The sequence below is a fragment of the Trachurus trachurus genome, assembly GCF_905171665.1.
Source record: "Trachurus trachurus genome assembly, chromosome: 9".
In the NCBI taxonomy this organism is placed as follows: Eukaryota; Metazoa; Chordata; class Actinopteri; order Carangiformes; family Carangidae; genus Trachurus; species Trachurus trachurus.
This window is the reverse complement of record NC_139895.1, coordinates 234,343-249,652: the sequence shown is the minus strand read 5'-3', so window position 1 is coordinate 249,652 and position 15,310 is coordinate 234,343. Positions and strand designations below refer to the sequence as shown.

General features: G+C 44.1%; 1 protein-coding gene and 1 long non-coding RNA gene across 2 annotated transcripts in view; both read left to right on the top strand.

Moving 5' to 3' along the window:
• Positions 1–13,868, top strand: part of LOC310991316 (uncharacterized protein) — a 126,176-nt gene extending 112,308 nt beyond the window's left edge. Inside the window, exons 13-16 of the mRNA XM_083978972.1 lie at positions 8,759–8,932; positions 9,024–9,197; positions 12,539–12,585; positions 12,724–13,868. Of these exons, the coding sequence (XP_083835098.1) occupies positions 8,759–8,932; positions 9,024–9,197; positions 12,539–12,585; positions 12,724–13,307 (979 nt within the window). The 3' untranslated portion in view covers positions 13,308–13,868. The remainder of the gene's footprint in view (positions 1–8,758; positions 8,933–9,023; positions 9,198–12,538; positions 12,586–12,723) is intronic.
• Positions 3,372–5,317, top strand: LOC310991396. The gene is made up of 4 exons (XR_014595620.1): positions 3,372–3,406; positions 4,204–4,314; positions 4,978–5,097; positions 5,223–5,317. It is a non-coding gene; the product is annotated as an uncharacterized lncRNA (long non-coding RNA).
• Positions 13,869–15,310: the final 1,442 nt, after the last annotated feature.

Here is a 15,310-nt window from a genome sequence, read left to right as displayed (position 1 = left end):
GAAAATGATTTGATTTTGCCCACAACATGCTTTCAGACAAAAGCAGGGCACAAAAAACAGCAGTGAACAATGAGTCTGTACTTCACAGTTCTTCTACTGTGTAATATTTTAAAGTGGGAGAACCAGTCTCTCCACTCAGATCATGTGACCTCCTCCCCTCCCCCCACTGCCTGTTCAAAGTTGACTTTCACTTTTGAGCCAGTGTCTTTCGTGGCAGTTCTTTTTCACCTGTTAAGGTAAGGTAAAAGTTAAAGTGTTTGATCGCTGATCAATATGGGCTGTAACTGCCTATCACTAATTACAGACTGTTAGATGGCGTTTTCTCCATAACTTCCAGTGTTTTAAAGTTCTTGTGTGAATGCGTATGTAGTAGGCTGTGTCTCCCAATATGTGTCCCCTGTGTTCCTTGTTTTTATCATGTAAAGCACTTTGAGCTGTCGTGGGCATGAAAAGTGCCATACAAATAAAGCCTGATTGATTGATTGATTGATTGATCATCGATCAATACTGCGTATCACTAATCAATACCAATACTGCCTATCACAGATCAATACTGAACACCTTATGTTGTTATCAGGGTTTTCCTGAGACTTTACTGATGATTGATTTTCCAGTGTTGATCAATGTTCAGCAACAGGTTCTTCACAGTAACTGAGTACATTTAGTGCAGTACAGTTGTGAGGTATTTGTACTTTCCTTGAGTATTTCCTTGTTGAGCTACTTCCTGCTTGTACTGCAGCTCATGTACCTGACAGGTGAAGCTACTGGTCACTTTCCAGCTGCAGGTTGTAGATTAAAAACACTGTCTTTGTGTCCCCACCATTCATGTCTGTGATTACACACAGCAAACACTCTGGGTTATTGATTATTGGACACAAATCATCAATATTGTTCTGAAGAATGTTTTTAGAGCTGCAACAGTTTTACATTTTTCAAGCAGAAATGTTCAGTTTTTAGCCTCAAACACTGAAGAATTCCTTGTTTTCTTTGACTGTAAACTGAATGTTTTTGTCTCTTTGATTGTTGCTGTGGACAAAACAAGACGTGGCCTCAGACTGAGACGAACTTTGTTTCCTGAAATTTGATGGAGCAGACGATGAATGGATTGACAGAGACAATAAGTGAAGAGTCTTGTTCTCTCTCTGAATTTCCAGTGAGTGAAATGACTGAATGTTGTGATAATGAAGCTGTGAGCTGAAATAAGTTTACTACCTACATTTATGAGCCTCCGCGCCGTGAAATTCTTTGACCGGCGCAAGACAGACTCATGTTTTCATTCATCAAGAATTAAAGTCAGAGGTTGGAAGACGATCACATACCGTCGTAGTTCCCACCATAAACGGAGATTCGGCGGCGTTATTCTCATGACTCGCCACGAAACCGAAAGTAAAGAAACGCTTGTCGGCTCGCCCAGCATTTCCACCACCACTAATAATAACAAAATAAGGATAGAGACAAAACAATATATTTATCTAAAATGGACCATTAACAAGTGGTAACGTAGATTCATCCACATTAACATGAGACTTTTTTATTGTCGCAGAATTTTTCGTTCTGCCGATGGAGAAACTCCTTGTTGTCCCTTTAAAGGAGCAGTCTGTAGGTTTTGGTTTACCATTAGCGCTGAGAGGTTCAGCTCTATGATACATCCCATAAGGTCAGTAGAGTTTCAGCTCTATGTTACATACCCTAATGTCAGTGGAGGTTTTAATCTGTAAGTGAATAAACAGCAGCTGGATGTGGACACGACTCTGTGCTAATGTTTATGTATTTGTGTATTTTAAATGTTTCAGGAGAGCAATCAGAAACTAGAAAATTTCCTCTGGGGAAATTTTGAAAGGCCCACGGGGCTACTGCCGGTTTTGCCATCTCTGTCAACATGGGAATCAAACCCACGATCTTAAAGCAGAAGTAAGCGATCCGGTCGTTTTGGCTAATGCTGCGTTCCAGGCAGGCTTTTTTTTACAGCTTCAAGTCACGACTTATGACTTTGTAGCGTTCCAGGCAACCCACTCATGTTTCTCCGACCTGTTTTACCTGTGAAAGTCACTATAACGGCCACTCGTAACTTCTGACCCGTGAACTCGTACCAGATTGAACTGGTACGACTTCACAGGTCGGAAAAACACGAGTTATGGGTTTGTGGTATATTGATGAGTTGATGAAAAGAAGGGATCACCGCTGACACGTCTTCGCTTGTATTCAAAAAAGAAGTTTATTAACAAGAAGAAGATCAGTGTACAAAAATGCCGAATCCTGGAGCATCTCTGGTCAAAAATGAGATCTCTCCCTACTGGCCCAAAGCTCTGACCTTATATATGTTTCTAACTCCAAACACTCCACCTTCTCCAAACTAAGGAATGCAACTAATCAACAAAGACTACCTTGATCTGGATCATTTACTTTCTGGCATTTAACCTCTTGACCAAATCGATAACTTTTGGGCTACCATAGGTCAACGGAAGAAGATGCCCTTGACCTAAGGTTTCAGCCTTTAGGCCAAACAAAACAATCATCAACTTTCCAACAGACGAAATTGCTTCTAGGCAGGATATGGAACCCATGAAGCAGAGCATCAGTTCACACATTCCTTCAGTTCAGAGAAAGCACACACACAAAGAAGAACATAAGACAATACAGGATATTTAAGCAAGAAAGTTAAGGTGTATAATACACTACAGGTTGCCCTGAACGCACCATAACGGCTTGTCAGCCGATGGAGATAGCAGCCCCCGCCCTCGTCATGGATCTATTGGTCCTCGTCCCTACGTCACCAGCGGTGGGCAGAGACAGCGACGCACGGCACGTAGCCCCGAACGAGGATGTGACGCAATGACGTTGCGTTCTCATGCTGCGTTCGAGATGACTCGGAATTTAGAAAGTCCCAAAACTCCGATATCCGACTTCAAAGCGTTGAAAGAGACGCACCACGCCAGAATAACAAAAAAAAAGACGTTAAAGTAGGCTACATGAAATAAAAATAAATAATAATAATAATAGAAGAATAAATAACCAAAACCATTTACTACCTACACCGAGACAAACTTTCAAATTCATATTCAAAGTGTTTCACGCAGCTAAGTTGCCTCGTATGTGAACACCTGCAGTCCCTCCACTCTTTTCCGTGTTTTCCCCGTGGATGGTTTAATAGGAACTTTTTTTAATGCAATGAAAATGATTTGATTTTGCCCACAACATGCTTTCAGACAAAAGCAGGGCACAAAAAACAGCAGTGAACAATGAGTCTGTACTTCACAGTTCTTCTACTGTGTAATATTTTAAAGTGGGAGAACCAGTCTCTCCACTCAGATCATGTGATCTCCTCCCCTCCCCCCACTGCCTGTTCAAAGTTGACTTTCACGTTTGAGCCAGCGTCTTTCGTGGCAGTTCTTTTTCACCTGTTAAGGTAAGGTAAAAGTTAAAATGTTTGATCGCTGATCAATATGGGCTGTAACTGCCTATCACTAATTACAGACTGTTAGATGGCGTTTTCTCCATAACTTCCAGTGTTTTAAAGTTCTTGTGTGAATGCGTATGTAGTAGGCTGTGTCTCCCAATATGTGTCCCCTGTGTTCCTTGTTTTTATCATGTAAAGCACTTTGAGCTGTCGTGGGCATGAAAAGTGCCATACAAATAAAGCCTGATTGATTGATTGATCATCGATCAATACTGCCTATCACTAATCAATACCAATACTGCCTATCACAGATCAATACTAAACACCTTATGTTGTTATCAGGGTTTTCCTGAGACTTTACTGATTATTGATTTTCCAGTGTTGATCAATGTTCAGCAACAGGTTCTTCACAGTAACTGAATACATTTAGTGCAGTACAGTTGTGAGGTATTTGTACTTTCCTTGAGTATTTCCTTGTTGAGCTACTTCCTGCTTGTACTGCAGCTCATGTACCTGACAGGTGAAGCTACTGTCACTTTCCAGCTGCAGGTTGTAGATTAAAAACACTGTCTTTGTGTCCCCACCATTCATGTCTGTGATTACACACAGCAAACACTCTGGGTTATTGATTATTGGACACAAATCATCAATATTGTTCTGAAGAATTTTTTTAGAGCTGCAACAGTTTTACATTTTTCAAGCAGAAATGTTCAGTTTTTAGCCTCAAACACTGAAGAATTCCTTGTTTTCTTTGACTGTAAACTGAATGTTTTTGTCTCTTTGATTGTTGCTGTGGACAAAACAAGACGTGGCCTCAGACTGAGACGAACTTTGTTTCCTGAAATTTGATGGAGCAGACGATGAATGGATTGACAGAGACAATAAGTGAAGAGTCTTGTTCTCTCTCTGAATTTCCAGTGAGTGAAATGACTGAATGTTGTGATAATGAAGCTGTGAGGTGAAATAAGTTTACTACCTACACCGGGACAAACTTTGCATTCAAAGTGCTTCACGTAGCTAAGGTGCCTAACGTGTGAACACCTACAGCCCCTTACTCTTTTTCATGTTTTCTCCGTGGATGGTTTAATAGGAACTCTTTTTTTAAAATGCAATGAAATGTATTTTATTTTGGCCACAACATGCTTTTAGACAAAAACAGGGCACAAAACAAAACAGCAGTGACCTTGTGCAATATAATCATACTAAAACCATGAGGCAGCTCATTACTGCTGCTTAGTGCCTACCCTCTACAATGCAGCCGTCCGGTCCAACGTAGAAACATGAGTCACAGTTCTTCTACTGTGTAATGTTTTAAATATTTAGGGTTCAGTGGGAGAAATAAACTGCAGCAAAAACACCAGTCTCTCCACTCAGATCTGCAGCTTCATGACGCCATCTAGTGGACTGATAGTAGAAGTACAGCAGCTGATGGCAGCTTCCTCTTCCTCACTGCTGTGTGACTGCATTCAGCTGACACTGATATGAAGCAGAGGAGAAGAGCCAATCAGTGGAGGAGCAGCTGGAGACATGATGGACATGTGAGCTGCTGTGCACATGAATGATGTGTGTTTCCTCTGCAGGTGAAGCTACAAAGTGTGTGTGAGCTGATGTGGATGTGAGCTCAGCAGCATGGATCAGTGTGAGGACAGAGAGGAGGGAGCCCCTCCCTCTAAAACCAAGAGCCAGACCACAGGTCAAAGGTCAGAATTAAAACTGTCAGACTTTTCTCTCTAAAAGTCAGTTGTTGTGTTTATTAAAAGATTGAAGATATTTTTCATCAGTTTTTCTCCAACATGCACATTTATCAGTTGTGTTGTTGTTTCAGCATGCAGCAGCAGAGACCAGACTCTCCTGAACCCAGCTGTCTGTCTTTAAAGAGCAACATGTCAAAGGGCTTAGGCATTAACTTTAAAGGAGGACGTGGATCAGCTGATCAGATGTAAGACAAAACTACATTTCAAAGCTTTCGAGTCTCTGTTGAACGTTCTTCCTGTGGAGTCAAATTTCAATGATTCTCCATAAAATCAGAGTTATAACTCGGATACACATTGTCCCTACCTGAACATCCACATGTTAAAGGACAAGTGACGTCTTTTACAACCTGGACCTTATTTCTGGCATAAAATAAGGTCATTTACTCACCCATGTAACTTTGGTGTCACTTTGGACAATATTTAGGTCCATTCAAGAGTTTATGAATATAGCCATATAGTGGGAGTGATTGGGGCACTGAAATGCAAATTACACATTATCTGTTATCGTCATCCAGGGTCTGCAGAAAGCTGACAAATATTCAGCCAGGTTGCATAAAACTGCAAAACTTTTCTGTATTCATGTTCCATGTGTGACAGTGGTGGTCCTGTCACTATGCCTCCAATTGATCATGTGCCCTGGCTACTTGGCCAAGGGGATGTCCCTTTGGGTGACTGGCAAGCGCACATGACTCTTACCCGGGAGGTGTGGGTTCAATCCCCGCCCGGGCCCTCTTCACCTTGCCACACATGTATCTAAACTATTTAACATGAGTTGTGTTGTTGTTTCAGGATCCAGCAGCAGAGACCAGACTCTCCTGAACTCAGCTGTCTGTCTTTGAAGAGCAACATGTCAAAGAGTTTGATCATTGACTTTAAAGGAGGACGTGGATCAGCTGATCAGATGTAAGCTGGAACTGACAGTCAGACTCAGGTTATTGTAGAAATGAACCAGTTTGTACGACGTGTTGTTGGACCAGGTCTGAAACCAAAGTGTCTGTGTCTGTTGTGAACGTCCTCAGGGGACTTATAAAGTCCATCTTGTATTATCTCTCTGTCCTGATGTTGACTTGACACTGATTCCTCCACAGAGTGGACCAGGAGAGCTCAGAGGTTCCCAGTGGTCAGTCTGCCCAGCAGCATCAAACACACCTGGACTCCATATTTATGGTGAGGACATGTCCAACAGCTGCTGTTACATCTGTTGTGTTCACCATCATCTCCATGCTGCACTTTGACACCAGTGGATTGTCAGTCTGTCAGGTTTTAGTTTGATGCTGTCACTCATAGAGTTTCTGTTCCAGCTGCTGGAGGACAACATGGTCACTTTTGTGAAGAACGAGCTGAAGAAGATCCACAAGCTTCTGAGTCCAGATTACCCAGAATGCTCAGGGAGTCAGAGGGAGGATGAGGAGGTGGTGGATGGTGAGGATGAAGAGCAGAGGAGGAGCAGCAGAGAGGCATTAGTGAAGATCACAGTGAACTTCCTGAGGAGGATGAAGCAGGAGGAGCTGGCTGAGCGTCTGCAGAGCAGTAAGAGGATTTCTCTAAAGATTCAACATGATGGACAAATGAGACGTTCACTGACATCAGCACATGGAGGGAAACATGTTCATATAGTCGTTATTTAGAGGAATTATCATGTTATATTTTCTTATTGGTCTGATTTCTTGTGTTTTCATTCAGAATATTTTGCTGCACTTTGTCGTCGTAAACTCAAATCTGCCCTGAAGAAGAAGTTCCAGTGTGTGTTTGAGGGGATCTCTAAAGCAGGAAACCCAACCCTTCTGAACCAGATCTACACAGATCTCTACATCACTGAGGGAGGGGCTGGAGGGGTCAATGATGAACATGAGGTCAGACAGATTGAAACAGCGTCCAGGAAACCACACAGACCAGAAACAACCATCAGACAAGAAGACATCTTTAAAGCCCCACCTGGAAGAGACCGACCAATCAGAACAGTGATGACAAAGGGAGTGGCTGGCATTGGGAAAACAGTCTTAACACAGAAGTTCACTCTGGACTGGGCTGAAGACAAAGACAACCAGGACATACACTTCACATTTCCCTTCACCTTCAGAGAGCTGAATGTGCTGAAAGAGAAAAAGTTCAGCTTGGTGGGACTTGTTCATCACTTCTTCTCTGAAACCAAAGCAGCAGGAATCTGCAGGTTTGATCAGTTCCAGGTCGTCTTCATCTTTGACGGTCTGGACGAGTGTCGACTTCCTCTGGACTTCCACAACACTGAGATCCTGAGTGATGTGACAGAGTCCACCTCAGTCAACGTGCTGCTGACCAACCTCATCAGGGGGAACCTGCTTCCCTCTGCTCGCCTCTGGATAACCACACGACCTGCAGCAGCCAATCAGATCCCTCCTGAGTGTGTTGGCATGGTGACAGAGGTCAGAGGGTTCACTGACCCACAGAAGGAGGAGTACTTCAGGAAGAGGTTCAGAGATGAGCAGCAGGCCAGACAGATCATCTCCCACATCAAGACATCACGAAGCCTCCACATCATGTGCCACATCCCAGTCTTCTGCTGGATCACTGCTACAGTTCTGGAGGAGCTGTTGAAGACCAGAAGGAGAGGAGAGCTGCCCAAGACCCTGACTGAGATGTACATCCACTTCCTGGTGGTTCATCTAAAACTGAAGAAGGTCAAGTATGATGGAGGAGCTGAGACAGATCCACACTGGAGTCCAGAGAGCAGGGAGATGATTGAGTCTCTGGGAAAACTGGCTTTTGAGCAGCTGCAGAAAGGAAACCTGATCTTCTATGAATCAGACCTGACAGAGTGTGGCATCGATATCAGAGCAGCCTCAGTGTACTCAGGAGTGTTCACACAGATCTTTAAAGAGGAGAGAGGCCTGTACCAGGACAAGGTGTTCTGCTTCGTCCATCTGAGTGTTCAGGAGTTTCTGGCTGCTCTTCATGTCCATCTGACCTTCATCATCTCTGGACTCAACCTGATGTCACAACAACAAACAACCTCCAAGAAGACTGAAACAACAGGAGTCAAATCTGCAGAGACAAACTTCTACCAGAGTGCTGTGGACAAGGCCTTACAGAGTCCAAATGGACACCTGGACTTGTTCCTCCGCTTCCTCCTGGGTCTTTCACTGGAGACCAATCAGAATCTCCTACGAGGTCTAATGACTCAGACAGGAAGTGACTCACTGTCCTGTAAGAAAGCAGTTCAGTACATCAAGAAGAAGATTGAAGAGACTCCCTCTGCAGAGAAAAGCATCAACCTGTTCCACTGTCTGAATGAACTGAATGATCGTTCTCTAGTGGAGGACATCCAACAGTCCCTGAGATACGGACGTCTCTCCACAGATAAACTGTCTCCTGCTCAGTGGTCGGCTCTGGTCTTCATCTTACTGTCATCAGAAGAAGATCTGGATGAGTTTGACTTGAGGAAATACTCTGCTTCAGAGGAGGCTCTTCTGAGGCTGCTGCCAGTGGTCAAAGGCAAAGCCTCCAACAAAGTTCTGTAAGTGTAGAGATAGTTGGATTTATTCATCATTGTATAAAAACACTTCTGTCTTTTCAACAGGACAGAAAATAAATCCCTTTCATCTTTAATTCCTCATGATCATCTCTTCAGACTGAGTGGCTGTAACCTCTCAGAGAGAAGCTGTGAAGCTCTGTCCTCAGTCCTCAGCTCCCAGTCCTCTAGTCTGAGACACCTGGACCTGAGTAACAACAACCTGCAGGACTCAGGAGTGAAGCTGCTGTCTGGTGGACTGGAGAGTCCACACTGTAGACTGGAGACTCTCAGGTGAGGATCCATCCAGCTGTTTATCTGATGACATTTGAACACAGCAGCAGGTGTTGACAGAGGGTTCCTGTGTGTTGTTGTGTGTGTTCAGTCTGTCAGGATGTCTGGTCACAGAGGAAGGCTGTGCTTCTCTGGCCTCAGCTCTGAGCTCCAACCCCTCCCATCTGAGAGAGCTGGACCTGAGCTACAACCATCCAGGAGCCTCAGGAGTGAAGCTGCTGTCTGCTGGACTGGAGGATCCAGACTGGGGACTGGACTCTCTCAGGTATGGAGAGGCTGCTGCAGCCACACACACTGTCTGGTAGAGGAGGAGGAGCTGGAACATTTTCTATGGCCCCGTTCACACCTGGTCACAACTGGTATTAACATCTGTCTCAGGCGTGGCTTCAGAGAGAAGTCTGAGGAAAGGGGCTGGGACTTTTGACTTTGTATTTTCAAAATGTGGCCAGATAGAACCGTTTTTCCAGAGTCTCCAACCCTCTCTGTCTGGTCAGATATTGATGATCAATAATCAGCTCAGTCTCTCTGAGATCCTGGTCTTGTCCTGATGAGATGTGTTGTTGTGTTGAGGAAACAGTAAATCACAGTGTGACATCCAGATGTCCTCACTGTCCAGAGGCCTGGAGCTGTCAATCAGAAGACAGTGAGTGTAGTGAACAGTGTAATAATCAGTGTTTGTGGCTGAATGTGTGTGTGGTCAAACAGCTGTTTTCAGACTGTGTGTGTGCTGACTCCAGATCAGATGAAGCCACAAAGTGGCTCCTTAATGAAAGTCTCCAGCAGCTGGAGCTTCACTTCCTGTCTGAGTCCATGTGCTCTGAGCTGAGCCTGGTTCTCTCTGCTCTACAGTTCCTCTGCTTCCTCTGGACTCTGACTTCAAGTCCAGTCAAACTGTGTGGACAGGTTTGATGGAGCTCAGGACTGGTCCTGAGGACGGCTGCTTTATTCCACATGATGTGACTGATCACAGTGAGTCAGTGTGTTGCAGCTGATCTGTGTGAAGAGCAGAGAAGAACAGAGTCATTGATCATGAGATCCTGATCCGTCCTGTCACTGTGATCAGATGGTTTCTATTAGAGCTCCTTCATCTACTCACTGCTGCTGTGGCCATAGGCGTCATTTACGCTGGGAACGCTGGGGACATGTCCCCACCACTTTTTGTCAAGAACAATTTTGTCCCCACCACAAGGAGGCAGGTAGCAAAGGGAGCGTGCTTCATGCTCTCTCCACGCCGGTAAAACAGCAACTCCACTCGTCTGTACTCGGTTTTCCACACACACACAGGTCTGTCTCTGTGTGTGTGTGTCTCGTGTGCAGACGCAACTGACAAATATTTATAGACGGACAAGCAACAACTTCATTACCGGTAATCATCATTTTATTTTGAAAATTGACCGGATTCTCTCGCCTTTTCTGTGCCCGACATCCTGTCTGTTATGAGCTGTTCTATCCAGCTTAACAACGGCGCTCACGGCTCGCGTGAAAAATAGAACAGACGCCAAACTGAAGCGCGACAGCGGATTGTAGCCTACTGGATGAGACGGCATCCGATATATGCTTAATATGTTTGGGTGCAGGGGCAGATCTAGGTTCATGGGAGATCCGAGGCTTAGCCCAGAGGAAGGAAAGACAAAGATCTGCCTTTTTTTTTTGTCTTTGACTGTGATAGGCCTACTGGAAATTTCAACATATCAACGTTAGGTAGACAAAAGCGTTGTCCTGAAGGGTCCACAAACAGGTGTTACATCATAAAAAGAATAAAATATAAAACATGATCATAAGCTACTGTCATGGCACACATTTTGTGGCCTCTAGATATCTTATTTTGTTGAAATCTGTCATAAAAGAGACTATGTTGTTAAGTGTTTTTCTATTGGTTCTCCTGGTTTTCCCTGTTAAAAGGGTTTTCCATGGAGTTTTTCCTCAGTCGATGTGAGGGTCTAAGGACAGAGGATGTTGTTACGATGCCATGTGAAGCCCTTTGGGACAAACTGTTTGTAAAAGCGGGCTATACAAATAAAATTGCCTTGCCTTGCCTTGCCTTGCCTTGCCTATTGGTCAGTTAAGGTCATGTGACCATAAGTTACAGGAAGTGCAGCCATTCTTTCTCCATGCGGTCAGGCAGACAGCTCCTCTCCTCTTTTCTTCTACGTGAGTGCCTTGGAGAGCCTTTGCTTGTAAGTTTTGTTAGTTTTCTGTGTTTCTGTTCAACAGAGCATATAAATAATTTTAAAATTCTTAAGTTGGATTTAAAAACGATTGTTTTGGAACAAACAATGACTGTGATAATATAGTTCGCTAAATGCTAAGCTAAGCTAAATGTAGCTTATTGTTATGGCTTGTGCATTGAGACTGTAATCAATGTAAATTCATTCTGGATTGTATTTTGTGAGTTACTAAAGTACTGTAACTTTATATTCATTTCAGTTTTACAAAAAAGGATGGAAAGAAGAGTAAAAAGGATTCAGTAAACATACTCCTGCGTCCGACTTTCTCTAAATCCTGCTGTTAGCTATCTGTCAGTTTGTGCGTATATGATACACGCCTCAGGGACAGAATAGCTACTCAAATAAAAACTGCTAAGTGTGCGTCTCTCCCCCGACGTCCATGAGGCTGCACTTCAGACTGGTGCGGTCAGCGGAGGGAGACTGACATAAACTGCGTTGAGATTTTTTTTGCCCCTACTGTAAAACATCCGGGGCTTGAGCCCAAGTAGCCATCCCATAACCCCGCCCCTGTTCGGGTGCAAAGTCACTGTTAACGAAATCAACATCTAATTTGTCCCTTCACAATAAAGTTTGTAACGTGTCTGTTTGGAGCAGCTGCTGACAGTGACAGTTTCCTCATCACTAAACCTGAGCCACCATCCGATCCTCACTCACGTCCTGACGACGGGACAAAGTCTTTTGGACATATATTGTATATTCTGTGTTTTTCCTCTCTATAACCGTCCGGCGGAGAATTAAAAAAAACAAAACAAAATGCCTGTGAGTCCAGCCCCATCGGGTCCACGGTCCAGGCTTCCAAGGGGGGGGGGGGGGGGGTTGCATATGGTCATTGTCCCCACCACTTTTCAAAGTAAACTGACGCCCTTGGCTGTGGCTCCTGTGGAAACCTGCTCACAGCCTCATTCTTCAGCTTCCTGGGGAGTTTTCTTCAGACAAACACAAGTTGTGTTCACACTCAGTGTTTCTCACTAAACTCTCTGTTTCACTGAGCTCTAACAAACGTGTCTTCACCTGTGCCTTTCCTGGTGCATTGTGGGATATCTGGGCTGGTCAGCTCCACCTGTTGTGTCTTCATCTTCTCTGCTGTGACGTGTGTTTGTGCAGCTTGAGAGTCAGAGAGTGAAAGTGTGTGTCTCACACTGCAGTGACATGACATGGAGAAAAGACATGATGAAGTGTTTCCTCCTGGTCTCCTCCTGCTCTGTATCATCACTAGATAAAGACTCCAGCTCCTTCTTCTCTGTGCTCAGTGTTCATCCAGACATACCAGCCTCCATGTGAACACAGTGATAAAACAGTGTGTGTGTGAGAGCCATGTAATGTCCATGTGTGCATGCTGACAGAGAAGGTGCTGCTCTGACCCCCCTCCTCCTTTCAGGGTGGAGCCTGCTGGAGTCCCATGGTTGACACCAGGTCTGAGGAAGTGTAAGTCTGTTTTTACTTTGAGCAGCACATTCAACCATCTTCACACTGTCACATCACTGACCTCATGAGTCTTCATCAAACTGTCAATAACTGATCACATGATCAATAACTGCAGCTGTGTCTTGTTCTCTCCATCAGATTCCTGTCCACTCACAATCGACACAAACACAGTGTACAGATGGATCAAACTGTCTGACAACAACAGGAAGGCAACATGGGTGTATGAGGATCAGTCATATCCTGATCATCCAGACAGATTTGACCGGTATCTTCAGCTGCTGTGTTCAACTGGTCTGACTGGTCGCTGCTACTGGGAGGTCGAGAGGAGAGGAAAGGTTGAAATATCAGTGAGTTACAGAGGAATCAGAAGGAAAGGAAACAGTACAGACTGTGGGTTTGGAGGGAACGATCAGTCCTGGAGTCTGCTCTGCTCTGATGGTGGTGATTACAGTGTCAGGCACAATAACATAGAGACACGTATCACCTCCTCCTCCTCCTCCTCCTCCTCCTCCTCCTCCTCCTCCTCCTCCTCCTCCTCCTCCTCCTCCTCCTCTGTCTCTAACAGAGTAGCAGTGTATGTGGACTGTCCTGCTGGCTCTCTGTCCTTCTACAGAGTCTCCTCTGACTCACTGATCCACCTCTACACCTTCAACACCACCTTCACTCAACCTCTCTATCCTGGGTTTGGACTCGGTTCTGTTTCCTCAGTGAGTCTGTGTTGAGTGAAGCAGAGTCTCCTCCTGTCACAGAAACCTTCTCACTGTTGAACAGACAGTTCAGTCTCTACATGTCTGTCTCTGTCTCTGTCTCTCACTCACGTTTTCACATTCATGGATTAAATCAGTTGATGTTTTAAACTCTTCTCAGTGATTCTTGTAAACTTCTTCCTCTTCCTTTAAAGATGGAAGCGTCGATTATTACAGGACAAAAACCACGGTGACTTTTACTCAGCTGCTGATGAAGGACGAGGCCTAATATCACCAAGCTAAAAGTCTCTGAGCCGCCAGCGTCACTGAGGAGAAAAACACATTTTAAACACATTCACTGTTCATGTTCAACTTTACAGGCTGTTTGTGAGCTGCTCACAGCTAAACACACACAACAAGAAACACAACTGGAAACAAACATCATGTTGTAGAGACACTGAATAGAATGAATTACATGTGATTTCTTTTTCTTTGTGGTTTTACTGAATCAAATAAAACAATGTGAATCAGTTTTATATGTGATGGACATTTCCTGCTGATGTAGAGCAGCACAAAAACCATCAGCTACTAATGCTACCAGACAATGATTTTATCTGTTACCGTGACGCTGAGTTCATGAAGTTTGTAGATTTAAATTTATCTTGACTTTGAGACTGATTGTTTTTTATTATATATTTCTATAATTATTACCTAACTGCTGTTTCTTGGAAACTGGAGCCAATTAACACTCATGACTTCATTTTCGTTTATTAGTGATCATTGATTGGTTCATGGATTGTTTGGGATTTGATTGGCCGTGCACATTCCTGTTCGACGACACATGGTTGTATGGTTTCAAGCTGACACAATAAAATATAAAATAAACATGAACTCATGTTGAAGACCATGTTTTTTATTTGGCAAGTCTGACTATAGCAGGTGACAGCAGGTACGAGTCGTTTTGGCTGCTGGGCCGAGTGATTTCAAAAGCACAAGTAGTTCCAAGTATTTGCTTCATGTGTCGTAATGTTACATAATTGTACATGATTATTTCAGAGCGTGGTGAATGTGCAGGTCACAACTTGTCCACCTCCATTGTGTTCACTGGGCAGCTCACGTCTCTGCCCCGCCGATCTCAAAGCAACATGCACCAATAATTAAAGGTGATGAACCTACTGCTATGACTATAGGGAATACGGCAATAGGAGAATTTGCCAAAATGTTGAACTATCCCTTTAACACATCATCACCTAGTTCACAAACCAGTTCTGCTAACATGAAACTGTGGTCATTAGATGTTAAACCGTATTAATTTGATCCCAGTCCGGTAAATGTCTGAGACGAGCTACGTTAGCATGGCTAACACGGAGCTAACGGGCAGCTAGCCGCTTCAGCAAAGAGAATCGTTTTTTCACATTAACTCTGATACTAACTTGGTCGTTGACGGTCAAAACACACAGGAGGGCACACAGGGGAGTAACCAGTGCTCTTGTGGAATATACAACAAGTTCAATAAGATTTAGACACATTCAGGAAAAAAAATAAATTACCGAATGGTGATATCAGCTCCCTCTGGTCTGTTAGCACCGTTGGACGAGTCATAGATGCGGTGAAATGAAAACTGACTAGGTTGACTATGTAGAATTACCAGAACAACGACAGAAAAAGAATTCCAGCAGTCGATTGCCAGACCGTTGCTAGGTAAAACGGGCCGTTGCTAGGGACAGGAGGAGAACTATGCAGGATATTTACCTTATGTTTCATTTTTACCGTCATTAACAGCAGAATAAATGACTTGTAGCGTGTTACAGGGAGAGTGGAGGCTCTCTGCTGCTGCTCAGAGCCTCGGTGTCACTGCTCTCCTCAAGTAACGTGTTTAGGACAGATAAGACTACACAACTACACCCATCCTAACATGTAGGGGAGCGCCGGGTCGATTGATACACAGCGATTTCCTCGAAAACCACACAAGTTTGAGCCGTCAGATTTGGTCACTACCTTCAGCACTCAACACCGACCAATCCTGGGAAAGCTCGTGA